General features: G+C 47.0%; 1 protein-coding gene across 11 annotated transcripts in view; it reads right to left on the bottom strand.

Moving 5' to 3' along the window:
• KANSL3 (KAT8 regulatory NSL complex subunit 3) overlaps positions 1–16,943 on the bottom strand; it is a 41,188-nt gene that overhangs the window by 10,252 nt on the left and 13,993 nt on the right. For 8 of the 11 annotated variants that reach the window (XM_080685046.1, XM_080685052.1, XM_080685053.1 and 5 more), the window contains 17 exons: positions 15,933–16,023; positions 15,653–15,838; positions 11,691–11,822; positions 11,330–11,446; positions 10,982–11,083; positions 10,800–10,871; positions 9,516–9,590; positions 9,184–9,341; positions 7,543–7,606; positions 6,904–7,104; positions 6,530–6,686; positions 4,756–4,833; positions 2,985–3,176; positions 2,466–2,550; positions 1,923–2,053; positions 727–836; positions 98–320 (listed from right to left, as the gene is read on the bottom strand). In XM_080685046.1, the coding sequence (XP_080541172.1) occupies positions 98–320; positions 727–836; positions 1,923–2,053; positions 2,466–2,550; positions 2,985–3,176; positions 4,756–4,833; positions 6,530–6,686; positions 6,904–7,104; positions 7,543–7,606; positions 9,184–9,341; positions 9,516–9,590; positions 10,800–10,871; positions 10,982–11,083; positions 11,330–11,446; positions 11,691–11,822; positions 15,653–15,838; positions 15,933–16,023 (2,174 nt within the window). The remainder of the gene's footprint in view (positions 1–97; positions 321–726; positions 837–1,922; positions 2,054–2,465; positions 2,551–2,984; positions 3,177–4,755; positions 4,834–6,529; positions 6,687–6,903; positions 7,105–7,542; positions 7,607–9,183; positions 9,342–9,515; positions 9,591–10,799; positions 10,872–10,981; positions 11,084–11,329; positions 11,447–11,690; positions 11,823–15,652; positions 15,839–15,932; positions 16,024–16,943) is intronic. The other 3 variants (XM_080685051.1, XM_080685056.1, XM_080685047.1) reach the window with 1 other exon arrangement.

Raw genomic sequence — 16,943 nt, 5'->3', positions numbered from 1 at the left:
GTTGGATTCAATAGCATCCCTAGCCCATGTGAGACAAGAAGGTCCTGGGGGAAGATCCCATATCTGGGAATCCCCATGGTTCTCAAGAAAGACTCACCTGATGCTTGGTTGGAGATCTGAGCCAGACCAGGGAGGCTGCTTGCCAACTTGGCGAGGCCCCCATTGGTCAGCAGCTGGTGGATGGCTGTAGGCTTTCCACCAGGAGTGGCACCCAAGGATGAGAGAGTGGTGGCAACAGGAATGGTACGGACAATGGTGCTGGTGCCTGTGGTGATGGCACCCAGGCTCTGTATGGGAGTGGGCAACTTCACACTGGTGGCCTGTGGGACAGACAAGCCCAGGTGATCAGAAGCTGTTGCCCAACAGCCATGTACAAGTGTAGTGTGCCCACAGCATGTTATTAAAGGCTGCCATGTACTGAGTGTACACCACATGCAAGTGCTCTTCAAGGCATTCCCCACATATTTTGCCCTCAAAACAGCTCTGTGAGGGATAGACTACTATCCTCATTTTACAGACAAGGAAACAAAGATACAGAGAGGTCAAGAAACTTGCCAAGTGTCTCACAGTAAGTGATGGAGCCTTAACCTTTGGTAGCTCCCAGCTGAGAAGTCAGAGGCTATTTGTCCTTGACCCAGACTCCAGACCCAGTCTCCCTACCAAAAACAACCAAGCTTAGGCTTCCTCCCCACACCTGCCCAGCCCAAAAGGAAGGCAGATGTGCACCTGTGGGGATGGTCCTGGGGAGGGACTTGCTGGGAGGCCCGAGGTCTTGCTGCTGATATCCTGTAAGCTGAAGCTGAGGCCTTGGAGGAGGCTGCTGGCGGATGTGGCCCCTAGGAAATAATATGACAAACATCAGTACAAGCTCCACCATTTATTCGAGAGCAGTCATGCCCGTCCACCCTCAACAACCCAGCCAACACCATGCGTGCTCTTTCCCCTGGATATTCCTCACTCTCAGGAAGCCAGCAGGTCCCCCAGCATGCCTGATGAAGGCCCATGTGAGGAAGGGTCTATGCAGATGCACGCCTTCCATTCCTTCTGCATGTCCCAACCTGCTCCAAACCACCTGTCCTATAGTTTGGACAGTTTTAGGAAAACCAGAGAGGTTGAATCCCACTGTTCAGAGCTCTAAATTCCCTCACTTTCTAGGGAAGAGAAAGGACTTTTAAAAAAATGTAATTTAATCCTCACCTGAGAACATGCTGAGAGGGAGAGAGTAAGGGGGAGAGGGAGAGTACCATCGATGTGAGAAACATCTATCAGTTGCCTTCTGTACATACCCCAAATGGGGATCAAACCTGCAACCCAGGTATGTGCCCTGACCTGGAGTCAACCTTTGGTTGCACGGGATGATTCTCAACCAACTGAACCACACCAGCTGGGCGAGAAAGGACTTTTTTAAGCCAAAAGAATTCTAAGCACCTGATTTACACCACACTTTACACACAGCCCAGTGGCCTCAAAGCAAAGAGAAAGGTCCTCTTGAAGGAGAAGGGTATATGACTTGGCCCTGCTGGGCTCAGGCAATCAGCCTTTCAGTGTCGGGTGGAGGTGGAGAAGGTGAGGAGACATACATAGCCAGAAATGTCTCACTAAAACCCAGCATGGCACCATTTCCAGTTTTATTCAATCTTAAAAACACCGAAATAAAACACAATACCTACATCTCCTACCAGCAGTTTCTCCTCCTTACAGAATAGGATGCACTGCCTGCAGACTGTGATGTTTACTCATTGTACATATTAAGGCCAAGAACTTCATGCCTCTTGAAGCTAATTCCAGCTTCTTGTCAAACTTCCCTCACATGCCTGAGACCTGAGGAATGTCCTCCGGATTCAGCTCCAGGCTGCTTTGCCAGGACCACCCTCCAACAGCTGCCCAGACTTTGGAAGGTCGGGATGCTGTGCCCCAGATACCTGGGAGGGAGCTGCTAGGCGAGGTGGCCACCAGCCGGCTCTGGAGTGTGTGCAAGGGACTGGGTGCAGTGCTGCTGGAGACCACGGAGGAGGCTGGGCTGGCCGACACACCCGCTTCAGAAGCACTGGGCCTGGATATAAAGACAGGAGCTCCGTTACACAAAGGTTGGAGGGCAGCAGGCCCTAGCAGCACAGGGAGGGGCCGGAATGGAGCTCAGCAAGGTTTCAGCAATGGACACAAGGCAAGAAACTTTGGTTTCTTCATTCCATTTCTGAATTGGCCACTAGTCCTTTTAGAAGTTATGCCTAAAGTAAAGACTTCAGGCCTTGAAGCAAGAGCTACAGGATGCTTTGCAAAATTTAGGTGAAAATGAACTGAACTCTTGAGTTGGTCCAAAAGAAAAATAAATATCCCACCCTAAATGAAGTTATACTCCTCAGACGGTCAGAACCCAGAATCTACCATCTGCCCAAAGCATATGTGGACCAGAAGAAAGGTGAAGAGAAAGAAGGGGACAGAGACAGGCCAAGAAGCAGACTCACCTGGTTGTGGTGAGAAGCCCTGTGAGCTCCTTGGCACCTGCTGCCACCTGCCCCAGGGTCATCATGATGGGCTTTCCTCCCCCAGCTGCAAAACAAAGCCCCCAAGCCGCCAGTCAGTCCTGATCGACTCACTTTTCACCCTCCACAGCCAGGCTAAATGCAAGGTATTATGGACAAAGACTGGAAAAGGAAAAATGAAGAATAAGTACATGGGAATAGGAAGAGCTGGAGTTATTTTTTCTCCTTCTGTTGCCTAAACTTTCTGGAATATTTTATTTTTAATTGAAACAAACAAAAACCCCAGATATATGATGGCTTGCATGAACCCAGAGCTTCCTCTGATCTTCGTCCTGCCTCCCTGGTGCTAGTGTAGATCAGGTCACTGCCCCCCTTCCTGTGGGCCACCTTGAGCCCCCTGCTCAGGCACCCCTTGCATTGCAGTTGAGGCTGAGTGCCAGCAAGCAGCCCCAAGAGGGCAAAGTTATGAGCCCGGGGAGAGCTCAGTCAAGGGAAACTCACCTTCTGGGGTTCCTCCTTGGGAAGGAGTACAAGGCCCTCCAGCTGGGTCCCCTTGGGAGATGAGGGACACCTTGATCTTGGGTCGCTTGGAGGCCTTACTGCTAGACAGAGGACTGGAGGGATGGTGCCGCTTTAGCTGTACCCTAAGGTCCTCTTTCTCTGGTTCCTCCGCTTGTTCTGATGAGATGGGAACTAAGAGAGAGAGCTGAGTAAGGTCCTCCACAGTTCCCCGACACGGACAATCAGGACCAGTACGGGTACAGCTGTACGTGGGAACACACAGGAGTACCAGCCACACACAGAGCCACAATCCAAAGACAACGACCTCTGTGTTAGTCCCACCTCGCTCAGCCCCCACTGTGATGAAACTGCACCTTGCCCCTCTCAGGGCATGGCGCCATCCCCACTCCTCACTCTGTCCTGGAGTTGGAAAGACGGGGGCTCTGAGTTGGAAAAGAAAGGAGAAGAACTGCAGCCCTGCCTAGCAAAGGCCAACCAAAGGGCTCATCACAGTGGATCTAAGCAGCACTTCCCAGGCTCAAAAACTGTGATCCTTTTCCTGTTTCAAGCCCAGCCCACATGACTCAGCTGATGGGCAGGAAACATTCCAGGAAGAAGCAATGGGGGAGCAGGCTACACAGTCTTCCCTACACAGCAGGTTTTCACAGGGCTCAGAGTCCCCCTGCCCTAGGAGCCCAGGTTGCGGGTTTGCTTGCCACACAGAGGACTGCCACCAGGACTTCAGTCTGGCTTTAGGTGCTCCTAGGCAAGGAAGCACCTCAGCCAAGATACCTTTATAGCAAAGTAACAGGGCAACAGTGGCCCATGTCACAACTTAGTCCCCAGGTCCCTTGTCCTAGGTACAGAGAGAGGCTACCTGTTCACACATAGGCTTTTCCCTCCATTGACTCAAACAGATTCACCCTGCATATGGCCAAGCCTGGGTATCATTCAGGCTTCCTCACAGATCCCCTCTTTACACCCAGAGCCCCCCAGCTCCAGTCCCCATCTTAGCATAGGCAATCAGGGTTGGGAGGAGAAGGCAGCAGTCACAGGAGGGTGGGGGAGATGGCATGGGCCATAGGGAGTTATTCCAGACCATAGTCAGGGCATAACCAGCTTGGAAGGTTTGCTCAAGGGATTAGCGCAGTCAGTGTGGCTCAGTGGTTGAGCATCAACCCAGGAACCAAGAGGTCACCGGTTCACTTCTGGTCAGGGCACATGTCTGGGTTGCAGGCTCAGTCCCCAGTAGGGGGCATGCAGGAGGCAGCCAAAGATGTTTCTCTCTCATAGACATTTCTATCTCTCTATCCCTTTCCGTTCCTCTCTCTAAAAGTTAATTTAGAAAACATACTTTAAAAAAGGCATTAATTAAAATCTGCATTGGAAAGAGGTAATGAAAGGAAAAGGAGTTGCAGTTTTATGATGGTAAGTGGCTTGCAGCGGCCAGGATGGAGGGAGGAAACCACTGGCAGGGAGAAAAACACCCAAGGAAACGCAGGCTCACAGGCAATGGCCACAGGCACTCATGGGAGAAGCAGAGCTAAGAACTATAATAAGAAACAAAAAGAGAAAAACACCATGAGAGGCAAACAGAAAGAATGGAGAAAAAGCAAAGATAATGGAGCAATAAGCAAAAGGAGTCAGGGGGAAAAAAATGAAAAGATAGAAAAAGGCAGAGAGAAAAGGACAGGAAGAAACCAAACAGAGACAAATGAGAAGCCGGCGTGGGGGAGTGGAGAGGGAGAAGGTGAGAAAGAGTAATACTCACCAAAGAGACAGGAGGAGGTGCCGGGAGGAAGAGCTTTCCTCACCAGCATATTTTGTTTCAGAAAAGCAGCAAACTGTGCTGGAATGAATCAGAAAGAATTATAGAATCACAGCTAGCCAGAGAAAGGAGAGAAAGAGAGGGAGTAAGAAAAAGATATGAGAATGTTCTAGAAAATAGTCAACAGGAGCTTTCTCTGGAATTACTGCTTTTAGCAGCTCCATGAAATCATCTATAAACTGAAAATACAAATGCACCTGCCCCGTGGGGCCACTGCCAAGATTCACTGAGCCACAGCAAGTCAAGCACCAGGAAGAGGCCCAAGCACGTAGTGAGGGCTCTATAACATCAGCTATTATCCTCCCCTTTGTCTATGAGCTCAGTCAAAGCAGCTACAGCTGCTGCCCCCCATGATACTCTGGGTTCCATTTCGAACCCAGCTCACCAATCAGCCTTCCAAAACTCCTTGGATTCTCAAGCAATTATCCCCTCCAGAGGCACCACAGACCACTGGCTCTCTCTTCATCAAAAGCCTGAGTGGAGCCCTAACCAGTTTGGCTCAGTGGATAGAGCGTCGGCCTGCGGACTCAAGTGTCCCAGGTTCGATTCCGGTCAAGGGCATGTATATTGGTTGTGGGCACATCCCCATTAGGGAGTGTGCAGGAGGCAGCTGATCAATGTTTCTCTCTCATCGATGTTTCTAACTCTTTATCCCTCTCCCTTCCTCTCTGTAAAAAAATCAATAAAATAAATTTTAAAAAAGAAAAAAAAAAAAGCCCTGAGTGGATACCGCCCATCTAGAACTTGTCTCTGGCCACCACTTAAGAAAGCCCAGGTCACAGAGCATCCACATGACCCGAGCGTCTGGCCTTTTTGCCTTCTCTAACCACTCGCACTTCTGCTCCTTGTCAGCACCTCCCTTAAGGGCAACTTCCTAAGAGGCCTGAGTTTTAAGTCCTTACCCTTGGCTTCACTGAAGGAAACACAGGGGAAGTGAGGAGCCTGCTGTCACCTCCACCTCTCTCTACCTGACAACCAGATCTGGCTACTGCCTCCTCCCTGAACCTCAGTTGATACGTGCTCCTGGATACATCATCAAACACCAATGCCTAAGAGACCTCATCTCAGAGCCACCCAATTGGATCAAAGTGGGAGAGGGATAGAGCCACTACATCTCCTTCTCCCCCATCCACTGAACTCTCCCTTGCCTAGAGCTTCTTACATAGCACTCACTGATCTCCAAACTCTAATTTCAACCATACCAATATTTCCCAGCCTAATCTAAAACCTATCTGATAAACCTCACTGAAAGTCCCAGTGTGGAAATCTTAACTCTTCAAGAGCAACACAAAGAAAGGGCATGACCCAGTTAAGCTGCCCTGTAATCTGATGAACAAGCCAAGCACCTTGGAGAGCATCCTGGCTGCAGGAGTGGCTGGGCAGGGCCTGAAGCAGCTGTAGCTCCCCCAACTAGTAGTTAGAAAAGCACCTGAGGCCAGTATACATGTAGTCAGCCCACACAGCCTAACTGCCCAGAACACCAAGACAAAGATGTAGCCAGTGGAATGCTGCAGCCCCTTCACACAGACCTCAAGTGATGTTTCACCCTGAAAATAGCCCTCGGTATTCATTTTGCCCTAATTTTGCCTGGACAGGAATGTGGGAAAGGTGCTTCTCACATGCCCCTGGAAAAAGCTGCAGATGCCAATACATTCCAATTGCCACATGATGTCAACTGCAGAGCACAGAGAGGGGCCACTGGGCCAGGCACCGATACCTTGGGCTTGTTTGTGGGTCAGCACAGCTTCTGTCCGCTGCACGTGTCTCTTCAGCAGCTGAGAGCTCCCAATCTGACTGGACTTCTGGGCAGAGGCCACTGTGGTCACTTTGGTCTTAGGACTGGAGGTGGGGCTGCTGGACACACTGGAGAGATCCTGAGCAAGGTGAGAAGGGCAAGAGCCGAGCCAACATTGTCTAGGTTTCACCACCTATCGGCATGTCTCCTAGAATTCCCTCGTTAGGAATTCACCCTGTAGGAACTCACAGGCCTACAAGCACTGGCCCCCAGCACATAGGTGACCCCAAGAAGCCAAAACACCAGCTCTGTGGTCCTCGTTCCCCTGAAAAAGTGGCCCTGCCCTGCCACATTACCTCAGAGCCTGAAGGGGAGGCTGGAAGCCTGGCAGCTGGTGAGGCAGGTCGACTGCCCCTCTCGGGGACCTCAAAGGCCAGGTCTCTGCGGGCCACATCTCGGGGCTTCTTCTTCTTCTCAGCATCCTGGTCCCGAGGCTCGGCACCCACGTGCCCCTCAGTGCGAGTGAGCACTCCAGTCAGAAAGTCCACAATCTCATCCTGGTGTAAAGAGAGGCCAGCATAGAGTCCTCGGCTGGAGAACGGGGACTGCCCCATAGTTCCAACTAAAACTGATTACCTTGGCTTTGGCATCTGAGATGCCAGTCCCTCCCCATGTGCACAAAACCTGGCACAAACCCCAACCTCAGCCAGAGGCTAGAGGAACCTGAGAGGTGGTGCCCTGGGGTGATCACGCACTACCATTCCCCCTGTGAACTCCTTCTTCCCTGATACTTTTTCCACATTTTAGCTCATTACTCTCCTTTCCCCTTCTTCTCCCTCTTTTCTCTTTCTCTTTGCTTGTGATTTAGGCTACCAGAGGCCCCAGGGGATATACCCCTTACTCTTCAGAGAAAAAAGGGCTGTTACTGACAAGACTAAGCCCAAAAGGCTGCAGATAGGAAGCCTAGCTGAGAAAACACAAAAGCAACTGTATACCTGGATACACCTGTCCACCATGCTCTGTGTCAACCCTTCTGATTTCTTCTTTGCTTTACTTATCCTAAGAGACAAAAAGGAGGAAATGTTCACTTTCTAAATATTCTATGGCATCAAGTGGAGGTTATTTTCAAGGCCTGGGCGGGGGAAGACTATGTTAGTGCTTAGGCAGGTCTTGCAACCTGTCTGAACCTCAGTTTCCACATCTGCAAAATGGAGAACCATAATACCTCACTTATAGAGTTGGGAGATTGCACAAAAGAGCATAAGGAAAGTGCTGGAATTACACACTCCTATGTCCTCATGAACCTTACAAGACCCCCAACAAAGGCCCAAACCCTGAGAAGTTGTCAAATGACCAAGAACAAAACGAATTCTCCCAAACACCTCTGGGTAAGAAACCGAAAAGACAGGTGTGAGTAGGCACCCACTTTAAACTCTAGTTAAAGCACACAAATGACTGAATCTCTCAGAGTGAGCATATAGAAAAAGGAGGCCCCATACATGACACGTTCAGTATGTTTCATGGAAATGTAACTAAAGGCCCATAAGGGAGCTGGCCTTGTAAGGGAGTAGACATCTCAAGACTAAAGGTGCCTTCATAAAACTCTCTCAGACTTTGGCTGTTTATCCTCCAAAATATGTAAAAGGTACTTTATACAAATAAAATGTGTTCACAGTCATCCTGAGGAAGGAACAAAATGTAAAGAAATGCCTATCCCACACAGACAGTAGGGTGGTGAAGGCCTGGCGGGCTGGAGGGGTCAATGAGGGAAAAAAGGGGACATATGTAATATTCAACAATGAAGAATTATTAAAAAAAAAAAAAAAAGAAGAAGAAATGCCTTCCCCAGGAATCCCATGATGACAAAGACTATATTTACAGGGTCTTAAAGTATCTTCTCCCCACAAGGTAACTACTAATTACAAAGGGAAAATAGTAACTTTACTGTAGAGAAACCTGGCAGAGGCCCCCGTAACCCGTGACCAAGGATAACATCACCAGTGATAAGACATGTCACCATCATGTATCCTTGGAGGAGGTGCAGTGACGGTACCTTCCTTGCCTTTGGGGCATTACTGCCAAAAATACATATCTTCAACCTACTCATAAAAAAATGTCAAAAACCTACACTGAGGGACAGTCTACAAAATAACTGGCCAAAAGTCTTTAAAAGTGTCAAGGTCATGGAAGACAAAGACTGACTGAGCAGTATCAAATGAATCAAATTAAAGGAGACAGGGAAGCCATGGCACCAACAGCAACATGTGATCCTGGACCCTGAACCAGAGACAACTGATGCAATCTGAGTCTGTAGATTAGATAACAGTATCATATTGAAGTTAATTTCTTGACTTTGATAATAATACACTGGTTATGTAAGATGTTAATATTTGAGAAATCCAGGTGAGGGGTATACAGGAATTTTTTGTACTATTTTTGCAACATTTTATAAATCTGAATTAGTTAAAAATGTAAAAAAATGTAAAAAATTAAAAAAAAAAAAAAAAAGGTTTTTAATGCCCCCTTTCAGATGTAGTCTGAACCAGATTAGTCTATATAGCTAGCTACCTCACCACCTCGTAGGCCTCTCTCCAACACCACAGCATGGGTCTCACAGCCCTGGGTGGCCTACCCACCTGAGGTTATCATCAGCTCCCCCAACCACCACCAAACTGTTCTCGGCCCGAATCTTCTCCCGGAAGTCCTCCATGGCTTCAGGGTGACACTGCAGGGAATTCTGACCAATGACAAAGAGGACTGGAGTCTTCATATCCAAGAGGGGATCATCCACATCCTAAAACAAGTGCAGGGTTCACAATCAGCCAGTCCATAGTCACTGAGCACTGCCCTGGCCGGTTGGCTCAGGAAGCCAGCTGGGCCCCCGAAGTCACTGCACACCAAATTGGGCGAGGCACTCACTCCCTACTCTCTCTCACCTGCCCAGCAATCAATGGTGCCCCATGCTTACCCCTCTGGGGCCATCCACGGTAAGCAGAGGGAACCCAAGGCAGACAACCGCAGTGACGTACTCCATCACTGACACCTAGAAATAATGGAACAGTTTGTCTCAAGGTCAACTGCCTTCCTACCCAGAACTCAGAACTGGTCCAGAGCTACCAGATAGTCCCATCTACTCCTCCCCATCCCAACCCCCAGGAGTACCAGCCATGGTGGCAGCAGTAACACAGATACAGATGTGCCATTCCACAAGAAGCCACCACCTGGAACACTGGGCCCTGGGAGGACACCAGCTGAACCACAGGATGGGAGATTTAGTATTTCCATCCTGTCAATTCCCTAGACTACAGGCCTCCTGCTCACTCCCCACCCATCCATACTCACAGGCACCCCAATTTCTTAGAGAATTTGCTATCCTGGGACCAGGGTTATGAGGAGACAGCCTTCCCCGCTCATGGCCCAAGATGTCATATTTGGCCAAAACCGGTTTGGCTCAGTGGATAGAGCGTCAGCCTGCGGTCTGAAAGGTCCCAGGTTCGATTCGGTCAAGGGCACGTACCTTGGTTGCGGGCACATCCCCAGTGGGAGGTGTGCAGGAGGCAGCTGATCGATGTTTCTCTCTCATCGATGTTTCTAACTCTCTATCCCTCTCCCTTCCTCTCTGTAAAAAATCAATAAAATATATTTAAAAAAAAAAAAAAGATGTCATATTTGACTAGACCATAGCAAGCAGCACAGACTTCACTCAGTTTATCCACTTGAGAACTGGGGCTCTGGACAGGTCAGGGACACTTATGCAAGCTAATATGCAAGCTAATAAATGGTATGTAAAGTAACAAAGGAAAGGTTCCTTGATGTCTTGGAAAGGGGCAGAACATGAACACAACAGGAAATTCCAGAGCTATTAAAAATTTTGCCTGCTAGCATTGTTTTGTTTTGTTTTAGGTGGAAGAACAGTGCTTGTGTTTGCGGGGGTGGGGGGGAGGGAGGGAGGAGCCTAGAGAGGAATTTGTTTCACAGAAACATGCTGAAATACGTATGAATGAAATATTTGGGATTTTCTTCAAAATATTGACAGAGAAAACAGATGGTGCAAAAGCCTTGTTGTGAGTTGATCACTGGAAAAAGCTGGGTGAGGGCCCAAGGGGTTTACTTTTACGTTTAAATTGTAATTATGTAGGTCCAGCATCCAGCACTGTGCCTGGAACATAAAAGGGGACTCGAGCGGCAGCGGCAGCGGCAGCAGCAGTATTCTACTCCGAGACAACCTCCAAGTAAGTTGGGAATTACTCACATGACAGGCCACCAGAGCTCCTGTATTCCAGCCAATCAAGATGATGGGTTTGTGGGGAAAATGGCTGTGAATCTTTGTGGAAAGAGAAAGACGACAAGACAGTTACACAGGAGGCTAACGATGGGAGCAGAAGCCCGGGAGACTGGGTGTGCCTTAGTGAACTCAGGCAGGGGCAGTCTCACCTCCAGCACTTTGCTTCTCACTGCTCCAATCATATGCTCAAGACACTGCAGAACTCCTACCCCACTTCCATTGTTCAGCAGATGGGTGGCTACAGGGATGACCTAACGAAAGGAAGTGGCAGCCATGCCAGCAAAGGTTAAGTTTCAAGTCTTTGCTCAAATCCGCTTAACCTACCCTAGAATCCATCAACCCTGGATAAGCACCATTAGAATTCCAAATGAAAAGAGAGTTGGGAAAGCTCCATATTTAAGTTCATTCATTTTGGCCCCCTGCTGCATTTTTGTCTGCTCAATCCTCCAAGACTATATTCCCACCCAGGACAGAGTCCCTCTTGTCCCCACACATACCTTGCCTAAGCAGGAGAGCTGAGACTGCCAGAAGCGGTGGCGGCGTGAGGTGGGAAATGCAGAACTGGAGGGCCCGGAGGAAGCAATGAGAATGAGTGGAGAACCAGGGAGCTTGCTCTAGGGAAAAAATGCCACCAGAGAACCAGGGCATGGAGAGGGTTCCTCCACGAAATCCCAGGTGTCCCCACACCTTCTTATCCTAACCAATGCTGATCTGCTTTTGAAACTGTTAAGCATTATACACAACTAGTTATCAATGAAAAAAGTTAAACATCCCACTTACTATCCTCTTGCCAAAGTTCTGAGACCAGATTCTAAAAATTCCATGGGCTACAGGTAAGTCCTGAGCTGCCCGACTTACTGGTTTGTTATGAGAAAGCACTCCCACAGCAGGGTCCCAGGGCCTCTTCAGCAGGAGGGACAAGGCCTCAGCTCCTGCAGCCCCAGTCTTCGTGTTGGATGATACAAGCATCCGGTCAATCAAGGTAGGGATCTAGAAGCAAGAAAGAACAAAGGTGCTCCACTGGGAAGCAGGAGACCTGCCCACCAGCAGCAATCAGGCAGAGCACAGAGCCCCACTATGAGCCAGATAGACCTTAACTATGCCCCTTGAACTTACCTCAGGAGCAAAGATACAATTACATGGATGGCCTCCCACCATTAAAGGTAAGTGGGTACAATCCTTTGGAAAGACACCTGGTGATATGCATCAGGAAACTTAAATTTATTCCTACCTCTTCCCCAAAGGAGTCTGCTTCTGAGAACCTTTCCTATCAAAATATATGAGATACACGTGTGTGTGTACTTCCATGCTATTACACAAAAGCCAAATTCACTCTCAATAATATCCAAAAAAGCAGAAACAATATAAATGCATACATAAGAGAGAGGTTAAGCAAATTATCTACATAATTCGGTATGAGTTAATATTAAATGTTTTTAAAAATTTGTAGTACCATAAGGAAATCATTTTGCTAAAAAGTTAAAGATAAAACAGAAAATATAAAAACTATCTCTATTCAGCAAAAGACAATAATATACCAAAATGTTAATAGTGATCTTTATGGAGTTATGGCCAACAGACACATGAAAATATACTCACTATCTCTTATCACCAGAGAAATGCAAATCAAAACTACAATGAGATATCACCTCACACCTGTCAGAATGGCTATCATCAATAAATCAACATACAAGTGTTGGCAATAATGTGGAGAAAGGGGAACCCTTGTACACTATTGGGGAATTGTAAAATTGTGTAGCCACTATGCAAAACAGTATAGAACTATCACATGATCCAGAAATTCCACTTCTGGGTATTTATTCAAAAAAATCCAAAACACTCATTCAAAAAGATATATGCACCCCTATGTTCATTGCAGCATTATTTACAGCTAGAGGCCCAGTGCACAAATTTGTGCACCAGTGGGGTCCCTCAGCCTGGCCTGCAGGGATTGGTCAAAAACAGCTCTCTGACATCCCCCGAGGGGTCCCGGATTACAAGAGGGCACAGGCCAGGCCAAGGGACCCACTGGTGCACAAATCTGTGCACTGGGCCTCTAGTATGCATATAAAATCTTTGATTAATCTCATCCCTCCCTCCCCCTTCCTCTTTCCCTCTGAGATTCATCAGTCTATTCCATGTTTCCATGCCTGTGGTTTCTGCTCCTGTGTTGAGTGTCTGCCCCCTGGTGGTCAGTGCGTGTCATAACTACTGGCTGGTTGGCCAGTTGTTTAGGCTTTTATATATTTAGATAACCAAGATATGGAAGCAACCTGAGTGTCCATCAATAAACAAATGGATAGCCCTACCCAGTTTGGCTCAGTGAATAGAGCATTGGCCTGTGGACCGAAGGGTCCCAGGTTTGATTCCGATCAAGGGCATGTTCCTCAGTTGCAGGCTCCTCCCTGGCCTGGGCCCTGGTTGGGGCTCGAGCAGGAGGCAATCAATCGATGTGTTTCTCTCACGTCATTATTTCTCTGTGTCTTTCCCTCTCTCTGCCATTCTCTCTAAAAATCAATGGAAAAATATCCATGGGTGAGGATTAAAAAAATAGACAAATGGATAAAGATGTGGTATGTATATACAATAAAATATTACTAAACCACAAAAAGAATGAAATCTTGCTATTTACAAAACATGGATGGGCCTGAGTAAAAGAAGTCAGAGAAAGATAAATAACATGATTTCACTTATATGTGGAATCTAAAAAACAGAATGAATAAAATTGAAACAAACTCATAGATACAGGGAACAAATTTATGATCCCAGAAAGGTGGAGGATTGGGGGATGGGTGAAAAAGAGGAAGAGATTAATAAGTACAAATTGCCAGTCATAAAAACAGCAACAGGGATGTAAAATACAGCATAGGGAGCAGAATAAAAAATATCATAATGACTATGTACGGAGTCAGATGGGTAGTGCTAGACTTTTCCGGGTTATTCTTTGAAAGATATATAAATGTCTAATCTCTATGTTGTACACCTGAAACAATCATAATTTTAAAAATATAAAAATAAATAAAAAAGAATGTGAAGAGCTTATTTTAGGCACAGATGGCCCAAAGTCAAAGATTCAAGTACGGAATAAGGACACAAGGCTAGTAACAAAGGCTATGACCAAACTGAAAAAAATCTTCACCCCCAAAATGGCCCTTCCTTCCTTCCCAGAAGTCTGTGATGCTCATAAAACCTGAACACCACCCCGTTCACTTGGGAATGTTCAGACAGTAACTTAAATAAGGAAGCAATGCAAACTTCCTTACAAGGGGAATTACAGTGCAGTCATACTAGCCACACAGAGTACGGCAGTCACTGGAAAATGGGACTTGGCACTACCAGCACTCATCTGCAGAGCACAGGTACCAGTGCTGTACTCTTACATGGGTAGAGTCTGTGGAGAACATTGAAAATGCTTGAAATACTCTCAGGCTGCCATTCTCTGCCGGGTCTTATCATGGCCCCACCCCCCACGCACCATTCACCTCCTGGGCCCAGGATTCTATTGCGGAGCAGCAGCAAAGGAGACGTCTGGGGCTACCTTTTCATTTGTCTCTTTCTCCATTAGAAAATAGGTTCTATCAGAGTAGGGGGTATTTATGTTTTGCCCACCCCAATGCCTGACACATTATAGGCACAAAATAAATTACTTGTTGAATAAATAAACTAATATCAAATTTCCTACCATGAATATCATTATTGTATCTAGTCCTGAATTTTATTTCTGTACTAAATCAGTCTACTTTTGTTTTCAAACAAACTCAGCATCCTTCTACTGAAAAACAGGTAGGAAACAATGAGTTTGAAAATTTGGGGGTAGGGCTGGGGAAGCTGTTGGCCAGGCAAATTATACCAACAAAATGGGCAGCTTCCCACAAAGGAGAAGAAAAACTTAAGGCAAAAAAAAGTCAAGAACTGAATTAATCCAAGTTGTCTGGGGTCATTTTGTATCAGAGCAAAATGCTCTAAAAATGTCAAGAGCCTATAAACTTATACAACTGTTAACAGTTGCTGTGGGCTTACTTGGTCAAATTTTGTGCCAAGCATTTTATCTGGATCAACTAATTTAATTTTCACAAAAAAACCTAGATAGGTATTATTACTAGCCATGTATTAGAGATGAGGAAACTGAGACACATCTGAGATTACACAGTTGACTAGTGATTGCGATGAGATGAGCCGGGCTATCTGCCCCAAAACCCATAATCTACCACACTGAACACAGCCCAGGCAGTAACTGAAATCACAACAAACTGGAATCATGAAAACAAACCAGTTTAACTTTGTGCAATACTGTCTCAGTGAGAAAGCAGAAAAATATAGATGTTTTATAGAGAATTATTAAAATCAAAGTGTTGCTACTGAAGGCTCACCCCACGATGAGGAGAGACTGAGACATAAATCTCCCTCCCTGCTCTGGACACCTCCCCCTCCCCCATCCCTGCACTCTTAAGTTCACAGGTCTGCTTCTGGCCCCCTTCTCAATACCCCTGCCTGGTAAACCTTTCATCTTCTGCATGATAATTCAATTCTCCTCTCACCTCACCTCAGAGGTGACTCAAACCACAAGCTGCAAGGCTGGAGAGGCTACAAGTGTATTCTGGTTTTCAAGCCCACACCTCATCCTGGAGCCAATAGGGCTGAAGACGTTTATACCAGACGAAAATGTGAAGTGATACCATGTCTCCTATTTTAATAGCAAACCTGCCATTCAGTCATGCCCTCCTGGCTGACCAAGCAATGACCTTGCTAAGTTCCACTTCCTGAACCCACAGCAGAGGCTGGCTACCCCAGCACAAGACAGAGACCAATCATAGCCTTACCTTCCCTTTTAGTGTCTGCAAGGCATCCAGGTAGGCCGCCAGCATGGGCAGACTCAAAGTCTCCACCAAGGTGGTATGCAGCCACTGGATCAGCTTGGTGTCCCAGCTTACACTTGCCAGAGCCTGCCGCACTCTCCTTGCACACTTGTCCACCGCAACTCGACGTAGCACTGGCTCATTGCAAGCCTGAAAGATGGATATGGAGCGATAAAACATGAGGTCCACCTTGTCAGCAATGGGGAGGGGGGCACACACCATGGGCAGCTTTCTGGAGTCTCACCCCTTCGTTGGCCAAGCGGGCAAGCCGGTCAGACTGCAGCGCTTTGAGGATCTTGTTGAATAGCTTGTTCTGGGCCATTGTCCAGCCCGTTCTGTAGGGAAAACTCCGAGGAATTAAAGTCAAACCCTGGGAGCACTCCTCATACATGTACACTGCAAAAGGATTATGCCATGTCTTTTGTTCCCACTTTGGAACAGCATACCTTGAAGTAGCTTAGTCTAAGACCATGGAGCTAAAGCACAAGACCGAGATTCTGGTCCCAGTCCTGCCAACAAGCCACCTCAGCATACACTTGTATTGATATATACACTACAAGTCAAAATCAGTCACAATGAAGTCTTTCTAGTGCTAGCCAAGCTAATTATTTACCTAGTGGCTAAAATAATCCATGAGTAAATAAAAGCATGGCTCCATTGCACAAACATATTTGAATTTCACAAGGCTAATTTTTCACACAAAGAGGCAGATAAGATGAGCAAGCATTTTAGTGTACTAGAACCTCAAACTACGCTAACAGGCCTATTTAAATTAGCTTCAGGCACCTATGGATGAGGACAGTGTGGGGGAGGTAAGGGCAGAAGGTGGGGTGGGAAATGGGTGGAGGGGAGCTATGGGGGGAAAAAGGAGAAATAATTGTAATAATCTGAATAAAGATTTATTAAAAAAATAAATAAATAAATAAATTAGCTTCAGGAACAGAAATATAACAAGTGAAGTGGCTATTCTCCCACTTCTCTCCCTTTTTCACCATGAATTTTTTTTATTTCTGTAATCATTCAGTTAACAAATTTATTTCTGAATGCCTGTTCCATGTGAGTTAACACTGTGTCATCTCAGCACAGACACAGGCACACTTCTACCCTGCTGTGGATGGCGGGATGTGCCCCCCTCCAACTCAGCTGGCACACTTAGAAACCCTGCAATTAGAAACCCATCCTACTGCCCTGTCCCCACCTGTTATACCCTGCACAGTAAAATGGAGCTTATTAAAGTCCCCCTCCATCCCACTCA

Source organism: Plecotus auritus (genome assembly GCF_963455305.1).
Source record: "Plecotus auritus genome assembly, chromosome: 8".
NCBI lineage: Eukaryota > Metazoa > Chordata > Mammalia > Chiroptera > Vespertilionidae > Plecotus > Plecotus auritus.
Note: the sequence above shows the minus strand (reverse complement) of the source record. Positions and strands in the feature narration are given on the sequence as shown.